Source organism: Castanea sativa, chromosome 11, assembly GCF_040712315.1.
Source record: "Castanea sativa cultivar Marrone di Chiusa Pesio chromosome 11, ASM4071231v1".
NCBI lineage: Eukaryota > Viridiplantae > Streptophyta > Magnoliopsida > Fagales > Fagaceae > Castanea > Castanea sativa.
In genome coordinates this window covers 56,636,752-56,658,993 of record NC_134023.1, presented here as the reverse complement: position 1 = coordinate 56,658,993, position 22,242 = coordinate 56,636,752, and the positions used below count along the sequence as shown (strand labels likewise).

Sequence of the window (22,242 nt, the reverse complement as noted above, 5' to 3'; positions counted from 1 at the left end):
AATCTAGTTTAATAAAAATTGGTTATTTTGAAATTAAATAAACTAAGCAAATAGTTAAACTAAGAAAAAGATATAAAGCAATAAAAAGATGTAAACAATCAAGGGAAAGGAATTAAGGTTTTGGAATCCGCCTTGTAAGTCATATCAGCATATATTTATGATTATTAATTTTTCCCAACTACTACATGATAATCTAGAAATCAATCTTGCTATCATGGAAAATATTCTCATTAAAATCCTTATTTTAAAAATCAAAAGCATGTTCTTCTTCGCTTCTTAAGTATAAAATCAAATCATCAATTGTATCTATAGCTAAACAAATTACAAGATATATCTAATTCTAAAAATTAAATCATAAATTGTATCCATTGACAGATAAATCACAAGCGATATCTAATTTTATAATCAAGAATTATTAAATCAAGTATTCAATTAATTAAGACAAATCCTAAATCATGAGAAAAACATGATTGAACTCATATCTAGAATCTCATCTTAGTCAATTGATATGAAGCAAGAAAAATTTAAATCATTAAAGAATAACTATTGTGGGAAAAATCAAATCACATAAATATTACTAATAATCCTTAACAAGGTTTCATCCTCAACCCTAATTATAAATTTAGCTACTCATAGTAATTAAAATAAAACACAAGAATAAAATGCTAAACATTAAACTAGACAAATAAAATAAAACTAACTGTCATGGAAGAAAACCAAAGAAGTAGCCGCACTTTCTATGTTCAGCCATTAGCCCTAGCATTGGCCCCCCTGAATTTTGCCCTAAAGAGCCTTTAAATAGGTCAAGGAATCCTATTACAAGTTGAATTCCCGTTTGGGAAAAATTTCAGATTTTTAGGCTTCACTTAACCAACAATTTTGGCCCATTTAATGTCATAATTCGGACTTTTGGTAAACTAAAAAGTTGTAGCCCTTTAAGTTAACTTTCTAGCCCAACTTGAATCATCTCGATTGGATATCTGAGCCAAAATTTATGCCAAAAATACTAATTGATGTACAGGCTGGAATCCTAATCCGAATTGAACTTGGATTTGATGCAAATTTCCTTTGATTCCCTGCTCCAATTGGACTTAAATTTAATTAGGTTGGTCTTATTTAACTTCATCATGGCCCTTGTAAAAGTAAAGTCCATTAGCTTTCTTCTTTGCACAAATCCACTTATTTAATTCCATTCTCCTACAAAAGATAAATTCACGCAATAATATTCAATTAAACACAAAATTGATTATTCACCATTATTCCAAAACCAAATATAAAATGCATGAATTACCTCAAAATAAGTATGATAATGCTTTCTAACAATGATATATATATGCAAAATTAAGCTATTATCAATGCACATCAACATCTTCATTCTTTTTGAAGGGAAGGGTTATGAAAAAGGCTGGGTTTTTCCACAGAGGATTTGGGTTTTTGAGGAGGAATTCTGAGTGGGTGGCTGCACAACATTCATTGATGATCTGGAATTTCAAGGAGTCAAAAGGATTTATTGAGAACAAATGTGGTACCTGGGTCCATGTGAGAAGGTGTTGTTTATGCAAGAGGCCTTTTGAGGACCATCTGAGGCTGGGTATTTGGTGAAGAAGGTCAAATCCTATGAGGAGGTCTCTGCCTGTGAGGGGGGATCCAAGGACTTGGTGTTTAATGGTAAGGGTTGGGAAGATTCTATTGTGAATGGGCTTACTTTTCTGGGTGATCAAAAATGTTTCTCCATTGGCCGCTCTGAACATCTGGTGATGGGGTAGCCAAAAATCTTCTAGTAAAATCTTAGGATGGAGGATTGTTGTTGCTGCTCCTGTGTCAAATAGAGCTATCACCGGGACGGGTCTGGAATAAGTATCAAGGAGGATGTGAACTTGAGCTATTGGTGTGGGGCCAGTGATTGGGGCTATAAGAGGCTGAGATGTCTATATAGTTTGGATTTCTTGGTCTGAATCATCAGTAATACTTGAATGTGACTCATCTACTGAGGTGGAATAAGCCATGACTGCCAAGGCTTGGGGAGAATAATCATCATCAAGGGAAAAGAGCGATTCAACATCTGAAAATGGGGTATCGTCTGCATGAATTTGAGCTTGCTCCAAAAGCTTTGCTGCTTTTTCTCTTTTTGGACAATTTTTTGCAAAATGACCGGGCTTTCTACATATAAAACAAACTTTTGAAATTTTGCCTTTGAACTGCTTTCTTCTGAGAAACTTCCATTTCTTTTTTCTGAAAAATTTCTTCTTTGGATGAGAATGTTTCTTCTTCCAAGAGTACTTCTTGTAATGATCTCTTCTTTTTGTTGGACAAGCACAAGTTTTATCATAACACTTGATCTGCAAATCTTTCATTTTACAATTGTCTTTAAGCTTGCTGTGGATTTTGTCAATCTCTGAAAGAAACTTTCTTTGATTGCAGAATTTTTCCAAAGCAATAAAGACATGCTGATAAATCTCTCCTAAAGAGGCTTGCTGCAAGGTGATTTTTTGAAGATTCATCATACGAAGAGTCTCATCACCTAGTGGTTCTGGGAATGAGTTCAAGAAAGTGTGCTTGGAATTCACATCATCCATTCCATTGAAAGCATGGTACCTGCTTGACATTCTGTCAAAGTGTTTTTCCAAATCTTTTCTTTCAAAAGAACAGCATTTCATGAGTAGGAATTCATCTCTCGCTACTTCGGTGTAATGGGCTAATGAACCAAGAAATTCATTGTGCAGGATCGTGAAAAAACCCTCGAGTGTGTTACACTGGGCTGCCTGTCTTTGCCTGTATTCTCCAAGGTTAATCCACCATTGTCGCAGTCTACCTGTAAGTCTTGCGACAAATTTGGCAATAATCTGGGCAACTGTATTGTTTGGGGCTTGAAGTTCTGTTGTACACCATGAATACATGTTGAAAATCTCATCATGCCATTTTGAAGGAGGATTGTTATCAAGGGTAAACAAGTGCTTTAAATCTGTGGTTGATGAGTAAGTTAATCTTGTGTGATGATCAGGGATAAAAGGTGGTGTAGGAAATATTGGTGGTGGAGGTGGAGGTTGTTTAGGGCGGAGGACATCATCTTCCTCTTCTACTTTTGGATCAGTCATGAAGACTTCATCTAAGTCAAGGTCAGACAAGTCTAGATCTTTGTCATCAATGACTGAAAGAACAAAAGGTTCTGTTGGTTCTTGAAGAGTTAAAGTTCTCAGAAATGATGAAATTGGGTTTGGAGGATCATAATTTATAGCTAACATGTTCATATCTGAGGGTCTGGAGGAAGCACCAATAGTTGGATCTGGTGGTTGGTATAAGGTTCTTTGTCTTTTTTGATGGGAGGAGGTTCATTTTGTGGTTCGGTTTGAGGTTCTGGTCTGGGTTGAGATTCTAGTTGGGGTGGTGGTATTGAGTTTGTTATGCTGGGAAAAATTCCACATGGTTTAAAAGGATTTTGAGCTGGATGTGTCATATTTAGTGGTTGGAGGTTTTGGTAGGGGGAAATTGGGGAAAATAGTGAGGGTACAGGTATGGACAGACCTTTATACAATGATTGACGAGATTGATATGGCATGTAGACTTGCATTGGAAGTCCCACAATTTTTTTTTTTTTTTTTTGCATATATCTTTTGTACATATCTTACTTTAAATGTGAATATTTGTTTAATTGACTAGACATTTAAAAAAAATTATAAGGCAAATTCTAGTATTAACCGATACCGAAATATATCGTTTTTTTTACCAAACCGGTACGACATCCGATATGAAATTGACTCTCTTGCTCATTGCTCCCAACAAGGATGGATCTCCACCCTCGCCGATTCATCAACATTAACAGCTCCCTCATTATCTACCTTTCCACGTTTTACCCCCAGACTCTCCTACTCCACATCCAAACTTACAGTATCCTTAGTCGCCGAATCCCCCTTATCAAGTGTTGGCAAATTGAGAGCCTTTGTAAATCCACTTAGCCCAAAATCCATACGATTGATTCTAGTCCAAGTGGCTTTGGGTTTTGATAAGATAGGCCCAAAAGGTGCAGAGGCCCAATTGGTATTAGAGCTATTAGGGGCAATACCAGCTTCTCTATTTAAATTTGAATCTCCCTTTATCTCATCCATCAAGGTAGATAAAGTTCCATTTGTATCGTTAGTAATAACATTGTCAATCTGCTGAATATCCGTATCTGTTCTTGAGTTCACAATAATACCACTCTTCAAGTTAGCATGAATTCCTGTAGTTACCTTATCACTTCGCTGAAAATCTGTGACAGTTTCTGGAATCTCAGAAATTCCTTCATCGTGATAGCTACTCGAACTAGGTTTCTCTGCATCACTCTTCATCGTCGCCATCAGCTTTCCAAACTCTGGTTGGTGGTTTGTCACCTGTTCTGGAATAGCATCCTTTTCATCGGCAGAGCCAAAATCTTTCCCCACTTCTTGCCTTGGTGGAGATCTTTAGTGACCCCCTCCAACCTTTAACCAACCACCATAATAATACTCCACCTTCCCTCCATTTTTCTCCATTGCAAAGTGTGTTGCACAATGTCTCAAATCATGTCCGAGCATACCACAATAATGGCAAAACATTGGAAGTCTTTCATATTTAAAAGTCACTCACGTACTTACTCCATTTGATCCAGCTATATATGAATCCACCACGTCTAAGAGGCTTTGTAATAGGCAGTGCAACATGCACTCTCATGAAGAAGTTTAGATCATCCTATCTTCTTCTCGATTCCACCTCCTCAACCACACCCAATCTACTGCTAACTTCTATTGCTACTTGGGGAGAAACCATATCAAATGGGGCACCCCATATTTGAACCCATAAAGAAGCATAATCCATTCATATATTCTCCACGTTCATCCATTTTTTCCATTGCTGTAGCATGAGTAATTGATTATCAAACGTCCATGGACCGTCTCTGAGTATTCGAGTCATATCAAACTCTAATTGAAATTTGAATTGAAATAGATTTGACCCGACCTCAAGAATCTGCACCTTGTCTTCCAGACCCAATGTTCTTTTTAAAGTGTTCTTTGCTATCCTTTTATTGTAGGTTTCGCACGTAAGAAATTTTCCCATGAGACTCAGATTACAACTTTCAATAGCTTCCAACCTTCCTCCATCTGAAATAGCAATAACTTCCACTTCATCAACTGTAAGCTTCATGTTTTCCAAACTATTGATCACGTCGTCAGCCATTGGATCCAACCAGGAAAATCGAATAAAGAGAAAACAAAAACAGTACCCTTAGATCTAGACTAAGGGAGGGAGAGGCTCATTGCGAGACAAGGGGGAGAACTTATCAAAGTCGTTACTAAACAACTAAAAAATTGGTATGGATGAATTTTCAAAATGCATGCTTTAAAAACCATAATTTGATAATTATAACTCAAACACCTATAGTAAAACATGGCTACTAAACACCTTTTTCTTGGGCCTACGGTTTTCAATGTTTAAACACTAAAAATTGTTGTTTGAACATCGCTACTAAGCATGTCACTTAGATTAAACTAGAGTATAATTTATATCTTATTAAAAAAAAACTACTTTTTTTCCCATTTGGAATAGCTTATCTAACTTTTGTTGAAACCTTTTTGCTGAATGTATAGATAAAATATTAAAGTTAAATAAAATAAATAGGTAACTCATCTAAGACCTGCAAATAATACAAAAAATAAACAAAAATTAAATAAAATAAGTAGTGATTCACATGGGACTCACAAATAATATAAACAATAAGCAAAAGTTAAATAAAATAAGTAGTGACTCATGTGAGACTTGCAAAATTTAAACAATAAACTAACTTATAAATGCCTAAACAAGCATTTTGTATGCTACCTCCGCACTTATTAGTCCAAGTGGTAACGGGATAAATACATACACCCTTGGTTGATGCAAGCTCTTGAAAATGCAAAATGCATAACACTATTCATGCAAATGCACAAAAAACAAGCTTCATGAGCCATTTTGTAATTGAATTTTACAACTTGCTACAGTCCAATGTATATTTACATGATACTGTAGCAATTTTCATACAATTCTCTATTTGAAAATTTATGTATAATTCTCCTCTTAAATTCAAATAAGAGCTTTCAAACTAACTATCAAAAGGTTCTAGTAACTCTAGTTGAGTAATTGTTGTATACGTTTGTTCTCTGTTGCATTATACAAATGTAATGTTCTATTGGCCAATGAGTTCCGATTTTAAATGATCTAAAAAGAAAACCTTTATAGCAAAATAATCTAAAATATTTCAATTTGTTCATTAAAAAAATATATATTTCAATTTATATTTTGCTGCATAACATCAACTTTTGGTTAAAATCAAGTTCATGCATAAAATCACCAAAGGATGGGGGTGTGTTAATGGGTCAATTGACATGATCAGGAGGATTATGGGTTTGGGGAGGCTGGGGATTGGTTTACTGTCTAGTGCGTAAACTATTTTCTCCTATAAATTATAAAAATGATCAATAGTGGCGGTTTTAAATTACCACAACAACTTCCTTCTATCAATTATTGTACTAATAGTGTTTCTCATAATTGCCACAATCAGTTGTTTTGACGGACTTGGAATGACAGCTTTTGTCACTTTATAGAAGTGATTTTCTTATTAGTTTGTTGAGGTAATTTTAACCATCATAGCTTTTTTTTCTCAATTCTGAAAATGTGACATCTAATATCTTATGTGGAAGGAAATTACTCAAGTAACTAAAAACATCTAAATAGATATTTAAGAGAAGCACAAAATTTCTACATATAAATTGTATACTAACAATTTTTTGAAGCAATATATAATATAAATCTTGTGTCTGTTTTTGCTTCATGAAGCAAGCCTCTTAGAGGTTGTAGTGTAATTACACCTAACACCTATAGAACTCACAGCTTGTGAGAGGCCTACTGGCACAGGAACATTAGATAGTTTCTCCACCCTAAAAAAAAAAAAAAAAAAAGAGATATGCCATTATTGCTGCGTGAGATACTTTCTCAATTAGCTAGATGAGTGCAACAATTAAACAACAATTTTCAGTTTTTAAAAAACATTATACGTATTTCTATATACTTTTTTCACCCATACGTATTTTCAAAAAATACAAACAACGTTACTAGAACAATATTACCAAACGGGCCTTATTTGTGGAACAACTGCTTTCTTATAACATGTGGGTCTCACATGTCATATGGACATTTATATATAGTCACTCCACAAACTACTACATAGATTGAGTGGTGCCACACTCTACTATATTGCACCTTTTGTTTTACCAGCAATTATCTCTTGTATGATGCAAGGGATACTCCCTCCTTGTTGTGCATGCAAACAAGACTAGAGATTTAACCCAAAAAAATCACAGTTTCTTTTTCTCAATCTCTTGATGTCACAAATTGTGATTAATAGAATATCATTTTTATATGGATCTAATACTAATGCTTGTCCAAAGCATATTGATTACATGCAGTAGTTGAAATCACTGTCCAGTTTTAAGTCTAATTAAACTCATTTAACCAATCTGTTTTGATTAAAAAATAATGCAATTTTTTGGGAAATATTTTTTTAGAGAATTACTCATTGTCTTATGTTTGGCTATAACATTGAAATGAACTAGAAACATTTGCGGTGTGAAGTTTATTTATGGTTTTTTTTTTTTTTTTTTTGAGAAAGGAAGTTTATTTATATTAGTAAGTTGGTTTGTTGAGTATATGATATCTGGAGAAATATTTTATGCTAGCTTTGGTATAATGCTTGTCCAAAGCATATTGTCTACCATAAACATGAAAAAACTTGATCTAAATATCATAAGTTTTTCAATTTTTATTTTTTTAAAATTATATATATATATATATATATATATTTCAAGTGATTAGATTTGAATTTATATTGTCCACTTTATAACTATTGTCTCATTCCTAAATCAAGAAACCTTTGTACTTTCTCAAAAAAAAAAAAAAAAAAAAAAAAAACACCTTTGTAAAATCTTGTTGGGCAAGGGTCTAGTGGACCAAGTCTAGCATCTTGCTAGAGGCAAATGCCATATTGAATTAAGTTTCAATCAACCTATTAGTGTTGGGCTACCACCCTTTAAGGGAATAAAGTTACGCCCTCACCATTAGTTATAAATTTTGAAACAGTGGGCAAGCGCTTGGTTCTAACGAATCCTATAATTATAGATTAACAAGCTTTTTATATGGATCAAAAAAAAAAAAAACAAGTTTTTTATAAGACTGATAAAGACTCTCTCTCTCTCTCTCATTAATGTTTTTTTTTTTTTTTTTTTAAATTTATAAATGAGATTGGCCTTCCATGTTAGCCCGACCCATGAAATAGAGCCCATTTGGTCACAAAATGAACAATATGTCATTTTCGTAATTTCGCTTCACCGAGGCCTGTAATCGAAATCGACACGACTATAAAGCCCCACATTATCAGTTGCCTCATTCTTTGGACAACCAATTTTGGGGTTTTAGGGTTTTTGCAAACACTCTCTCTTTCTCTCTCTCTCTTCAAAACAACCAGCCATGACTGCCCAAACCCAGGAAGAGCTTCTCGCTGCCCATCTCGAACAGCAAGCCATCGATGTATACTCTCTCTCTCTCTCTCTCTCTCTCTCACACACACCCACACACACTATATATATATATATATTGAATCTGTTTGCTATTTCTTTGAAGTGATTGATTGCTTTAATTATGATTAAGATCTTATATATTGGTAGTCTCTATTAGTATTACGTTAGATCTCTTTAGATTTTATGATTTTGCTTCATTTCTAATCATTGAAAATGACATTTCTTTATATTGGGTTTTATTGTTTAGAATTTTTTTTAAAACCCAAATGTCGAAAAATGAGATCAATTTGTTATTGCAGGGTATTGAGCTAGAAACCTGAAAAAAAAAAAAAAAAAAAAAAAAAAAAAAAATTGGTATAGAAAATATATATAGATTTGAATCAGCAAAAGTGTGGGGGAAGGTAGAGTACTTTGAATGTAAATGATTTCTGTGCTATACGAGATTGAAAAGATAACAAATTTGCGATGAATGCATTTTGCTTTATTTAATAGTGAGGTTTGGGAGTGTTAAGAGTGGGAATCTTGTGGAAATTTTATGTGGAATGAATTTTGTGCTTGTATGATTGTGTGTGGAAATTGCTGTTCTTGAATGGGTTATTATTTTTGAATGATAAATTATGCATGCAGCAACCCAATGGGAGTTGAACCCACGACATCATTTTCCATCTAGAGTTTATAAGTGGAGGAGGGGCCAGTTTAGATTGAGTATATTGGTGTATTATGTTTTTAGTGACCTCTGATTTGAGGTTATATAGAGAATGGCAAGGATTTCCGAAATTTGAAAAGTCAGTTCAATTGGAATTGTTCTGATGATTCTCTTCTTTACCATCCCATCCCTGTTTTGTATGAGAGATATATGCCATAATGAACTTAACAAAATAACAGACAAATGACATACAAGGTGTCCACCATATTTTGGCTTCTTTGTATATGCGATTTTCAGTCTTTCTATTTATTTATGTCCTCTAATTCCATTAAATGCAATGGGCCCGTATATGTCTTTTTGGCTCCAAATTCCCTCAATTTTTGCTGTCAAATGGCTATTACTTCCATGCTAATAAGCTTGTAAATGCTTTGGAACTAATTTTTGATTACATTGTATTTCTAATAAGGTTCTTTCTTTTAGAAGTCTGCTTAAGTTGTATTAATTCAATCTCTCTCTCTTTGTTTTGTGGGCAGCCCGATGAGCCCGTGCTTGAGGACGAAGATGATGATGACGAGGATGACGATGATGATGACAAGGATGATGATGAAGTTGAGGGTAAGTTCACTGTGAATGTTGTTTGTTGTAGTATCTATGTTTACTTCTTCTTTTTCCCTTCCTTGTGTTTATGCATTCACATCTATTCTTGTTAAGTCAATGGGCATTTGTTCAAATCACACATTATCTTTAAACAAGAATGTGGTGAAGGGTGAGGTCAGGCTTCAAGAAGGCTCATTGGTTGGATATAATGGATAACCAATAAAAATTTAAAAAAATTTAAATAAAAAAGTTAGTTATTTAACAAGAAACTTTTTGTAGTTGTGCCTTTTTTTTTCAGTAAAAGATTATCTATCATAAAAATTACATTCATATGTATTCCATGTATTCCATATAAAAGGAAATGGGTTTGAGGGGGGGTGTTTGATGCCACTTGTTAATCTCTCTTGTGTGGATACCACGTTAATCTCTCTTGTGCAGATTGCGTTAAAAACAGTGCATTGCTATAGTTTGGAACTATAAGATTGTTATGATGCACAAGAGGGTAGTCGCCACTAGATTGGCCAAGATCCAAATAAATTGAAGATCAAGTCCTTGAATGTAAATATAGGGTTTTCTAATATTTTTACCTATAGATTTAAGGATGTTGATTATTTATTTATTTTTAAATTTAAATCCTGGATTTTGTTATTCTCACTCTCTCTGTTCGACTAGTTCTTTTGGATCCTTTCATTTACAAATTCCTCATAATAAAATGTTCGTGTCAAGTTGGATTGCAGTTTTTTATATTCTAAATCTGTTTTATTTTCTACTGCTTGCTTATCACTAATGTGTCGCATTTCATGTGAGTTATAGAACATTTTCCTGAAAAAAGAAGTTACTCTTGCTTGAAATTAGTGTGCATGAGTGATGCTAGTGGATCGGTGGATGATATCCACTGGTAGCAAAAACTGAACTGATATACAACCATTGGGCTGATTGTTCAATGAAATGAAATAAAGTTCTTTTTTAATTTAAACTAAATGAATAAAGTTGTTCAATGTGATCCCTCCTAATTAAACCTTTTTGTGAAAATATCAATGGGTCCAATAAGGATGCAATTGCAGCTAGTATTGACCTTGCTTATTTAATCATGTACATAATGGTTCTTTTTTTGTTTTTTTCGTCGCTTTCTGTATTATCAGGACAACATGATGGAGATGCAAGTGGTAGGTCAAAGCAAAGCAGAAGTGAAAAGAAAAGTCGCAAAGCAATGTTGAAGCTTGGCATGAAACCTATCCCGGGTGTTAGCCGAGTCACTGTCAAAAAGAGCAAGAATGTTGGTGCCTTTTGAACTGTGATTTTATAAATTGTGGTTTTAATTTATGTATCTATCTTTAATTTTCTTTTGGTCTAACATATATTGCCCTTAAAATCAGATATTGTTTGTCATCTCAAAACCCGATGTTTTCAAGAGTCCAACTTCAGACACGTATGTAATCTTTGGGGAGGCAAAGATCGAGGATTTGAGCTCTCAACTACAGACTCAGGCTGCAGAGCAGTTTAAGGCTCCTGATCTCAGCAATGTGATTTCCAAACCTGAGACTTCGGCTGTGGCTCAAGATGATGAAGAAGTAGATGAGACTGGAGTGGAACCCAAGGACATAGAGTTGGTGATGACACAGGCAGGAGTCACTAGGTCAAAGGCTGTGAAGGCATTGAAGGCTGCAGATGGAGACATAGTTACTGCCATCATGGATCTTACCAACTGAGAAGCTATTTACATGTTTTTTTTTTTAATGTGATGTTTTAGCAGTTATGTGGTTTCTAGAGCATGTGAGCTTTATGGTGGTGGATCTTTCATCAATTTTACTAAAATTTCTCTTTTTCTTTATCCTTTTGTTGTACTAGTAACGAAACTGAGAAATGCATCCTTGAGTGATAAATTTGTGCTCTTTTACCCTATTTTTATCATTTTCAAGTTCAGGGGACTTTGTCTGGATGAATTCACCTGAAATAGTTGCATGATTTTAGTACAGACAAATTGTATGTGAACCTTCACAGGACTGTCGAAACCAGGATGGTACATCATAGATCAATTCCAATCAACACGTCATTGAATTTTTGCTAGAAGTTAGAACTTTAGTACTGAACATGGTGTGTGCCCTTGCTACAATTCAAAGGCTCCTAGGATGGGAATTCTTTCATTTCTTAGATGAATAGGATGTGATATGTGAATTTCTTAATGGAAAATGAGATGGATGGTTGGATAAGTGCTCAATGATGCTCATTGATTTGTTGGGATTTAAGATATAATTGTTTAGGTATGGCTTGTGTCTAGTTAGATGCGTTCCTGAAATGACTATGTTATGTTCTTGTATTATGCTCAATACACTAGAATATTGGACGGAAGTGTTGCCCGAATTCTTTTAAAATGTATTTCTTCATACATGGTTGCTTACAAGCCTCAAGAAAACTTCATTTGATTATTATACTATTTTTTTCACAACTTGTTGAGATGGCATGTTAGATTATTGGAAAAAACACTTCAAATTTTAAATACAAAATTCTCTATTCACTTTTATACTGATTATTTTTTCTTTTTCTTTTTTCAATTTTTATTTATTTTATAAGTAAAAAGTCATGTATTAAGATGTATTTTTACATGTAATAATTTGATAATTACAACGGGATAAGAAAGATTTGAACTTTGAATATCTCAATTAGAAATGCTAAAAGGTGTCAACTACTTGAGCTATAAAACTCTTAGCATATTAATATGTAATTGATAGAGTATAAAGTGGAACACTCAAAATGGAATATTATCTTTATTTTTCACTTTTGCATAATATAGACCTATCATTATTATTATTATTATTATTATTATTATTACCATTCAAAACTTGTAAAATCAGTAAGTTATGATAAAAGATGTGTTACTAGACCTTATTTTCTAAAACACAACAAGAATTATCTCTCTCTCTCTCTCTCTCTCTCTCTCTCTCTCATTATAATGAAAGGAGTAAATAGTATTTGATGTAGAACTCAATTGCTTATTTCTCTTTTTTTAGTTTTAACTAAACAAATCAATAATTTTAGATCCATATCCAAGGTCATTTGTGCTAGTACAGCCGAACAAGGAAAATTGTAAGCTCCATATTGGTCAGCCTGTAGGTACAGTAGTCTTCATGAAAAAATAAATTATTAACAAATTAATAAAATACTAATAATACCATTATTTGGCCATATATCCCTATTAGAAAAAAGGGACATGTGTCTACTTATTTAAAAAACAAAGGCCATATCTCTAAGAAATATTTCTAATTTGAAAAATGAAAAGGGCTAAAAATTCCTCCAAAGCTTTAAGGTTAGAAGCCTGAAGCATTAGCAGATATGCAAACCGAGTCATAAAAGCAAAAGGAAAAACGTAAGAACTATTCTCACAAATGCTCTCATTTTTTTCCCTCACAACGAAAGTATCATGATACATCAACCACTAAAGTTGAAAGAGGAGTGTTTTGTGGGGAAGAGCATTTCAACCATTGCCTTTCTTCTTTTTCTCGTGTAACAAAACAAATCTCTAGATTTTTCCTTCTTGCCCAAAAGGAAAAAAATTTCCATACAGTAACATGAAAAGTTTCAAAGTAGTTTTCCGTGACAATATTTTCACCATCATAAAATTGAAAAACAGCTCAATTTATGATGCTTTTTTGAGAAAAAAGATACTTTCAATTAAAAAAAACTAGCCAAGATCGGCAAAGAGAATAGAGTTGATGTGTGGAGAAACATCCTCCATCCACACAAGAAGACCGCTAACATGTCTAGCAAGCTTATGAGTAACACAATTACCTTGTTTACAAATATGAGAAAAGCAACAGAAATTAAAAGAAGCCCTACAAAGTTTAGCCTAAAAAATAAGGTGACCATAAGACAAAGAGCTTTGATGACTACCTCGGAATCGCCTTCAAAAACAACCAAAGAGAAACAGATTTACCTTCAGTTTGAGGTCTATTTCGACGAAACCATAGTGCCCAAATGAGCATAGCAAAATCTTGTAAATTCTTATTTTCCTCTATGATTAATTGGACCAGGTCAGTGAAGCTGGAGAAATCTGTTGAGTGGCAAAAATTCCAGGTTGAGGCTGTATCCCATACTGCAGCTATTTCTCAGTACCAAACGGCATGAAGTGTGTCTTCAGGAAGTTGCTTACAGTGATCACAAACATCCTTGGCTAAAATATTACGCCTTACTAAGTTTATTTTGACAGGCAAAGCATTTTTACATCCTCTCCAAAGAAAATTCCTAACCTTGTTTGGAACTTTACAAGTCCAAATTTGTTTCCAAAGCCCTTGAAGTTGAGGTGCCCGAAAGTTGTCTAGGGAAGCAGAAACTTTTTCCTTTGAGAGAAAGTTGTATCCCAATTTGACAGAATAAATACCTGAGGATACATGGGGCCAAATGAGCTTATCATCAGAGGAACCCCTAGCAAGTGGCAAGCTTGTGATCAACTCTATTTCCTGGTCAGAAAACAGATGGTGCAAGAGTTCTAAATTCCAGGTGGTAGAATAAGGTAGGAAGAGAGCACTTACAGGGAAAAATGTGACTGTTGGAAACAAGTTTGATTTAATTTCTTGGGGGGAAAAAAAAAAGAATCTACAGAAAATATTTAAAAAGATAATCAAAACCCAAAACATTGTTGAAAGGTCATTTTTGTGTATCAAAGGTTCCAAGGTAAGTCTTAAATTTTAATAACCCCCCTTCCCAAAAGAAGGATGGGGAGGGGGGGGGGGGGGGGGCTGGGGGAGAAAAAGAAATAAAGATGATATGATAGGATATACAAGAAACATACAAATTAATTCTCCATACTATGAAATTGAGAGATAAGCTTAAACATCCAAATACTCAGCTATTGCAGGCAAGTTGGGTTAAAGATGGGGTAATTTCCCTGGTTTTTGAAATAGCAATATACAAATACACTTATCATGTGTTTTTCATCTGGATGCACTATTCAAACTTCACAATTCTAGAATGCATTGTGAAGTCTGGCACCAAAGCTCTTGATCTACATCAATCCAATCCATGACATCAATAGATTCAATAGTCATTTTGCAGCCAGTGATTCAGGTTAATCGTAACTGCATGCAATGTAAAAGCATCAGCGATGACAGATCATTAGAAGTCCCAAGCATGAACTTCTAAGAAGGATTCCCTCACATCCTAACTAAGATCCAACGAACCTCAGAAACTGAAAATACAGTGTCCATATTGATAACAATCGCAAACTTTTCAATGTCCAAAGTAAGGGGCAAAATCACATCCACAAATATAGTTGAAACCATTAATATTTTAAAAAGGATCAAAATCTAGGAAACTCAGTTTAATGAGACATGTGACAGCCATAAGAAATGTAAGAGGTACAATTTCAATGCATCCAAGCATATGAGCCTTGCTAACAGTGGAAAACTGAGTACACAAATTACACTGATTGCCAACATCAGGAGGTTATGGAAGTCATGTTAATCAGTGGCAAATAATCAAGAAAAATGCTGATGCTCTAAAACAGAAACCATCTCCTGAGAGGAAACAGTGATAAGGGCAATACGAAGGTCAGTACATTACATATGTCAACGCATCAAAGGATATCATAGACTGAAATCTACCATTCCTCACATTTATGTTTGTTTTTATATCATATTCCTGAAATATGCTACTTCTGTATGTTGAAATGGCAGGCCATGACATAAAAGTTTCACCTTCCAACTATTGCACTCAAATGTGATAATCAACACATGAAGCATAGATGGCTCTCTGGGACAGTAATCTTTATCTAATAAAATACCAGAGGTATTAGCAACAACAGAAGCCCATAAAGGAGGATCAGTCCTGACATTGAGGGCACATCTTCTTCAATCCTACAGACTGTTGGAAAAATCATTTTCATTTCGTGCTAAATTCAAAGGTGTGGGTCCTTATTGCAATGCCTACAATGCAAAACAGAGTTTCTAAAAATATGATTTAATATGTAGTGTTTCACACCAAAATTTTTTTTTTTTTTTTGATAAGTCACACCAAGAAGACTATTTAAGCACTACAATGAAAAAAATTGCTGATGCTTGGTTTGTTTCTGATGACATTCCATTTGAAATAAATTACATCAAATTCCATGTTTGCATACTCCTTTAACAGATAGCCACTTGCAAATATTGATGTCTAATTCCCCTCACCTTTTCAATAATACTTAAAAAACTAATACTGACATGTCAATAGCTTAATTTTTTTTTTGATAAGTATCAAGAGCTTATAAAACAATGACAGTGCAAAGATCTTAAACTTATATAGCTTGTAAGCAAATAAAAGGGTTGTTCTGTGGAGCTGTAGCTTATCTTCTTCTTGTCTGCTGCTCACCTCTTTCTCAATAATACCTAAAATCCTATTATTGACAGGTCAACAGATTATAAAACAATGACAGTACAAAGAAGATCTTTAACTTATTTAGCTTGTAAGCAAGTAAAAGGGTTGTTTTGTGGAGCTGCGGCTTATCTTCTTCTTGTCTGCTACTCCACATCAAAATATCTGTCAGAACCCATTTATGAATTGGTAAATCTATTTGATATGGTCTTATCATCTTTTAATCTTAGTGAAATTAGAAAGCAAAAAAACAAAATTTAATCCACGTTCATCAATAAGTTTTCAAATGCAACTAATCTAGGACCTAGAAAGACCTCACTGTTCAGCTATTGTTCTCCTGATTTATACTAGCATGGGAACTAATGCTTCAAAAGTTGACACTGGAATATAGTAGGTTGACACATCAAGTAAAGGAAACCAAATAAATAGTTGATGCAGTAAATTGGTTATGGGAATGATCACCATTGAAAATAGCAGGCAATATGAAAAAGAAGATACAATTCAAGATAATATCAGGCAATCACATTGAAGAAAGAAGAATGGGAATGGGAATGGGAATGAGAAAATAGAAAGTATGATGTGAAACAAAATATAGACGTTCCATTTGTATTGACCTATATATTTGGTGCAACCAAGAATTGTAGTCTAATGGGATATGTTCACATGGTCAACCAAAGATAATACCAAAATGGTGAAAACTGGTTTACACTTACAGATCAAATCTATACCCCTGCTCCCCGCTCCTCTGTGCCACCCCACCACCACCCTCCCTGACCCCCACCTCCCCCATGCTACCACCACCTCTATCGCCCTCCTTCAGACTGCCACCACCACCTCTGTCCCCATATTCTGCATTGCCCCACCACCACGCAGCTACTCCTCTGTATTGCTGCAACCACCAACTCCCTCCTCCCTCCAACTTTGCGCCACCACCACCACCTCCCCCCCTAAAACTATTCCCACCACAACAGCAAACATCACTACCTTCCAACCTTTTGCGGTTTTTATTGGTTTTAACATAATATATTTTTTTTATAGGTAACAACGAATTTATTAAAATATACAAAACTAGGTACGCTAGGGGTGTACTTAAGGAGAATTGCATACAGCACTCAAACTACAATGCTCAACCAAATCTAAAAGAGTAAAACAAGGAGAAGCGAAAAAAGCAACATTGCAATCTAACAAGGTACGGAAGACTAGAAATTTACTTTTAGGATGTCAAGCAACAGAAAATAAATAAATTTCTCTAAAAATATTATCTATTGAAAATATTTCCCTTTCCAAAATAAACAGAACCTCAATAGTAATAAATTTCACATTATTGAGCTCAACTTACAGATTGCCATCAACTATCTTTATTCTCTGCCATAGTGATACCACGGTATAACTCCATTAAGCCTGGTATGCTATCTGAATGCTTAACAACATAATTCTTGTAGAAAGTGTTTTCGTTTTGAGTAAGAAGCCAAGCATAATTCTTGCCCTCTTTAAGCACATTCTTTGACTTCAAAACCTTCAAGACATTATACCTTGGACGGAGCCTTTTATCAACTGCATACATTAGAAATCTGGGGTAACGAATTATAGTCTCTACATCCATCTCCATAGTATTCACATAGAAATCCATTGCACTCCTCATTTTCTCCTCCGAGCAAGCCAAACAAAGCGGGTTGCTCTTAAAAACCGACCAAATATCCTCTTCCGACCACCCCAAACTCTTCAACACTTCCATTTTTCTGCTCCAAGTTGACTCCTTCATGGAAACCAATACTCTAAAAGCATGCATAAACAACGGAGAAGTCGGTTCTAGACCCAATTTTTCGAGAGTTTGTACTGCATCTTCCAACCTATTGACTTTCCGCATTATTGTTCTAGGCTGCGTTAGAATCATTTTCGATATGCTATGTAAAGGTACTCCTTCCCTTATCAAAAAATCAATATTTGGTTGCAAAATCCCAGTAAGATCATAAGTTAAAAGCCACGAAGACCGCTTAACAGCCGCCATAACATTCTCATTGTTGTCAAGGTATGTATTCAGAAACTGAAATGATGGTTTTATATGAGAACTCAAGCCTCGCCTCAAAATGACAGGATTCAAAACAATGAGGTCAGCAAGAAGCTTACCCACAAAGCCATTTTGGGTGAGGAACTCTATCTTGGGCTTGAGATTGTCTTCCACTTTGGATTGGAGTATCTTTGGGCGCTTTTTGATCAATTCCGCGATGTGGGTATTGTCAAATCCGTGAGATTTCAAGAAAGCGAGCACAGCTTGAGGCCTTTGGAGGTTGTTTTCTTCGAGCTTGAGCTGCCGTGAGGTTGAGAGGGCAGATTCTAAGGGAAGCCCACATGAGTTCATGAGGTAGTTAACAGTGAATGAGGATGAAAGTAGTTGAGAAGTTGATGAATTTTTTGCTGCCGATGTTGTCAAAAAACGATTTTGCATAAGAGAAAGCAGGTTTCTGAAGGGAAGATTAACAGCCATTGTTGTGGAAGCAAAGAAAAGATACACAGACAATGTTTTTAGAGAATGGTTTTTGCTAGGGTTTAAGGGGAAAAGGAGTAAAGGTGTCGATTTGGGTCCGGATGAATCAAGTTATTTAGTTTAAACTTAAAACTTTACTTGAAAATATCCAAAAACACAGTGAGATTCATATATAATACCAAAAATAAATTAAATAGTAAAATAAGTTAACAAAAATAATTTTTGTCAAAAAAAATACTTAAAATGTTGGTATTTTTGCTAATTAAAATTATTTTATTTTATTTAAAAATGTGCTAATTAATTAATTGAAAAGGATAAATGAGTATTCAGTTTATTATTATTTTTCTTAAAAAAAAAAAGGTAAATTTCACAAATAAATTTCTTAATACTGATCAAGTCTATAACAATTCAAAACTAATAATCTCAGTTCATAATAGCATAAATCCAAATAGGCTTCTAACTCCATTATTTATTTTTTTAAGTTTCTCTCTCTTTCTCTCTGAACTCCCTTCTCTTTCTGATTTCTCTTCTCCTTCTCCTTTTTGTCTCTTCTTTCTCTTCTCTTCCTCTGGCTCTCTTGTTTCTTGTCTCTTATCTCTAACCTCTATTTTCACTCTCTTCTCCTCTCTATCTTCATCTTTGTGGTGAAGTCGTGGTGGTGGGTTCGTTGATTTCTTCTCTCCCTTCGACTTTGTTGTGGCGTTGTGGTGGTGGGTTTGTTGATTTCTCCGCTCTCTTTGTCTTTGTTATGGTGCCATGGTTGTGGGTTTATGGTGATTTATGGGTTTTTATTAGAGCTATCAATGCTCGACCTAATTCGCGAACACAACACGAACCTGACATGGGTTTTTTCGGGTTAGGGTTGGGCCTTAATGGGTTTGGGTCATAAACGGGTCGACCCGAAAGCGACACGATAAGAAATGTGTCATAAACGAGTCAACCTGCATAACCCGTAATAGACACGTTTAACGCGCCAATTTATTTGTGTCAATCCAAAATGACCTACTTAACACAACCCGTTTAATTTGTATAAAAAATAACTATTTATTTCATTTTAGATTTGTCAAATACCTTTTATATCCAACATATATTTCAATTTAAAAAGAAAAGTGATAAATTACAAAAATTTATCAGGGATATAATTGGAAATTGAAACTTTACAAACCCTAGATCTCTAAACCCTAAAAACCCTAAATTTCTAAACCTTCTTATAAATATCTTTTTTTTTTTTTTTAAAGTTTCAGCCGTACTACTCACTTTACTATCTTATAGTTTCATGCCCAATTCTCAAACCGATTATTGCTCTCTCTCTCTCTCTCTCTCTCTCTCTCTCATGTGTTTATTTTTTCTGCATAATGCTTTTGTTCTATAAGCTTTGAACCCATATGGTGTTATTAATATATGAGATATATTAATTGTTGATTAAGGCCACATTTGTAGCTTTTGTCTTGTGTTGTGTGTGTGTTTTTTTTTGTGTTTGTATTAGTGTTGGAAACTGTCTGCATATCTTGCAAGTAGGTTTATTGAGATAGTTTATAAATTAGATCCGATGGGTATTGCTTTTAAAGATTACAAGAATGTGGGTTGAAGACTTGAAGTATATGCATTGCTTTTGGGATGTAAAAAAATTTAGTTCTAAATGGATGTTATATTTAATATTATGCAGGTTGAAATGAGTTGTGTTACATTTGTGTCAACCCAACACGACTCGTTTATTAAGTGTGTCAAATGGGTTGGGTCAAGTCAACCAGCCTTATTAACAAGTCGAGTTAGAGTTGAAGGATCATAACACGATTATTAAATAGGTTGGGTTAGGGTTGAGCAATTTAGTCGAATACCCCTACCTCGACACGACACAAATCCGACACGCTAACCCGAATTGACACCTCTAGTTTTTATTAGGTCGGTGTTAGAGGATTTCGATTTTTTTGTGGGTCTATTTTGGTTTGGATTGGCATTAGAAATCTAGGTTTTCAGTGAGTGTGGAGGAGTTTTGTGAGTTTTAGTTTGACATGTTTGTTTGTGAATTTGCTGATGCTGGTGGTTTGTAGTCACTGGTTATGGGTTTGTGGGTTTTGTTGATGCCAATGTCCATGTTGATGTTTTGCTGCTAGGTTTGTAGGTGTTGTTGATGGTTAGTGGTCGGTAGTTCTAGGTTTGTGCCTTATGGGTTTAGCTTACAAATGTGTGGGTGGTTGGTGGTCGCTAGGTTCATTCAAGCTTTTTTTTTTTTTTTACTAAGAAAGACGTTCTTCAATTTTTATCCAAAAAATTTTTTTTTTTACTATTATTTTAAATGGAACAGGACTTAAAATGTCATTGTCGCTGAGATATCACTTGATTCCTTAAATCCCTTGTTGAAACATTGAATTTTGATACCTTATTGTTGAATAAGGGATATGAGTTTCGATCTCCACCTATACCATATCAAACCTCATATCTCTTATTTTTGAATAAGAGATATGTGGTTCAATTTCCGCTAGCATGTTTATTTTGAAATTATCTATACTATTAGTAATATAATTCCTTACTTGGATTTTAATATTTTGCATACTAAAGTACCCTCATACAAATTCTTAAACTCTCTAAAATATCCTTATCTTTTAATTAAATGATTTTAAATTGAAAAACACAACCTTGTTAAAAGAGTAATTTACTATTCTTAAATTTTAGGTTTTTTTCTTTATCTTTTCCATTCAACCTAAAATTTAGGACACTATCACTATCTCATTTTTAAACATTATTTCATGTTACCATACCTTTTTCTTTAAAAAAAAAAATACACACAGTTATCTCATCAAAAAAAAAAAAAAAAAAATACACACGGTTATTATTATTATGGTTATTTTTGATAATATACACACGATTATTTATATATTACTTTTAAACATTATAATACTAAACCAATAAATAAATAAATAATAGTATTATTGTACGCTCAAAACGTGTGTGATGAGTATAGTATATATATTCAAAATAAAACTTTTTTAAAACTCACTATTTTCTTTTTTGAGAAACCACTGTTTTTTTTTTTTTTTTTTTTTCTAGCTACACCTTTTCCAAACAATAGATTATCAAAAATTTGAAAAAAAAGGATATACCAAATGGACTCTTAACAAGCATTGATTATCTCACACTAACAAACTACTTGAGCCTTGCCACAAGTCCAAAAAAAAACTATTAAATTTTATCCAATCGGCTATCCCAATTTCACCCAACTATTTTTCCTTTTAACCATGAATGCGCTAATCATGTAACCAAACACACATTGATTTCAGCTTCCTATTTTCCACTTCCTTCGCCCTTTTCCCAAGGGTCGGGAAGAAAGGCTCACATTGCAGTTAAAGAGGGGTTTTATGGAAGTATATTTGATATTAAAGACAGCATCAAGACTGAAGCATGTCATTTGGGTTCTCTCTTTTTTCCTAGGGGTGATAATCGATTTATCTTTGTTAATAGAGTTGTTGCTTTTATATTTGATATATGATAGGATGCGTTTTCATTAGATTAATGATGTGGATTTTTTTTTTTTTGGTTTTGGAAAGAACATTTGGGGTTCATGTTGATTTGGTTTATGATGTGATTTTATTAATGAATATGGTTCTTTGATT

The 22,242-nt window shown here is 34.1% G+C and overlaps 2 protein-coding genes across 5 annotated transcripts; one reads left to right on the top strand and one right to left on the bottom strand.

Moving 5' to 3' along the window:
• Positions 1 to 8,410: 8,410 nt before the first annotated feature.
• On the top strand, positions 8,411 to 11,684 carry LOC142617248 (nascent polypeptide-associated complex subunit alpha-like protein 1). Its single transcript, XM_075790027.1, has 4 exons — positions 8,411 to 8,568; positions 9,738 to 9,819; positions 10,944 to 11,077; positions 11,178 to 11,684. Exons 1-4 carry the CDS (start codon positions 8,509 to 8,511, stop codon positions 11,508 to 11,510), a joined length of 609 nt encoding a protein of 202 aa, XP_075646142.1. The 5' UTR covers positions 8,411 to 8,508; the 3' UTR covers positions 11,511 to 11,684.
• A 1,790-nt stretch (positions 11,685 to 13,474) lies between these two features.
• LOC142617247 (uncharacterized) lies at positions 13,475 to 18,750 on the bottom strand. 4 transcript variants are annotated; one of them, XM_075790024.1, is made up of 2 exons: positions 17,486 to 18,750; positions 13,475 to 14,873 (listed from the first exon to the last, which is right to left on the bottom strand). In XM_075790024.1, exon 1 carries the CDS (start codon positions 18,629 to 18,631, stop codon positions 17,495 to 17,497), a length of 1,137 nt encoding a protein of 378 aa, XP_075646139.1. In that variant the 5' UTR covers positions 18,632 to 18,750; the 3' UTR covers positions 13,475 to 14,873; positions 17,486 to 17,494. The 4 variants fall into 4 exon arrangements, with proteins under 4 accessions (XP_075646139.1, XP_075646141.1, XP_075646138.1 ...); XM_075790026.1 differs by having other exon boundaries at positions 13,475 to 14,255; XM_075790023.1 differs by lacking the exon at positions 13,475 to 14,873 and adding an exon at positions 14,883 to 15,719.
• Between the last annotated feature and the right edge of the window lie 3,492 nt (positions 18,751 to 22,242).

Bases quoted from the DNA above. Each gene is read 5' to 3' on its own strand.
- LOC142617248 (XM_075790027.1), top strand. From the start codon at position 8,509: ATGACTGCCCAAACCCAGGAAGAGCTTCTCGCTGCCCATCTCGAACAG. The intron at 9,820-10,943 runs GTAAGTTCACTG...CTGTATTATCAG, and splicing joins GGATGATGATGAAGTTGAGG to GACAACATGATGGAGATGCA. The intron at 11,078-11,177 runs GTTGGTGCCTTT...CCTTAAAATCAG, and splicing joins CTGTCAAAAAGAGCAAGAAT to ATATTGTTTGTCATCTCAAA.
- LOC142617247 (XM_075790024.1), bottom strand. From the start codon at position 18,631: ATGGCTGTTAATCTTCCCTTCAGAAACCTGCTTTCTCTTATGCAAAAT.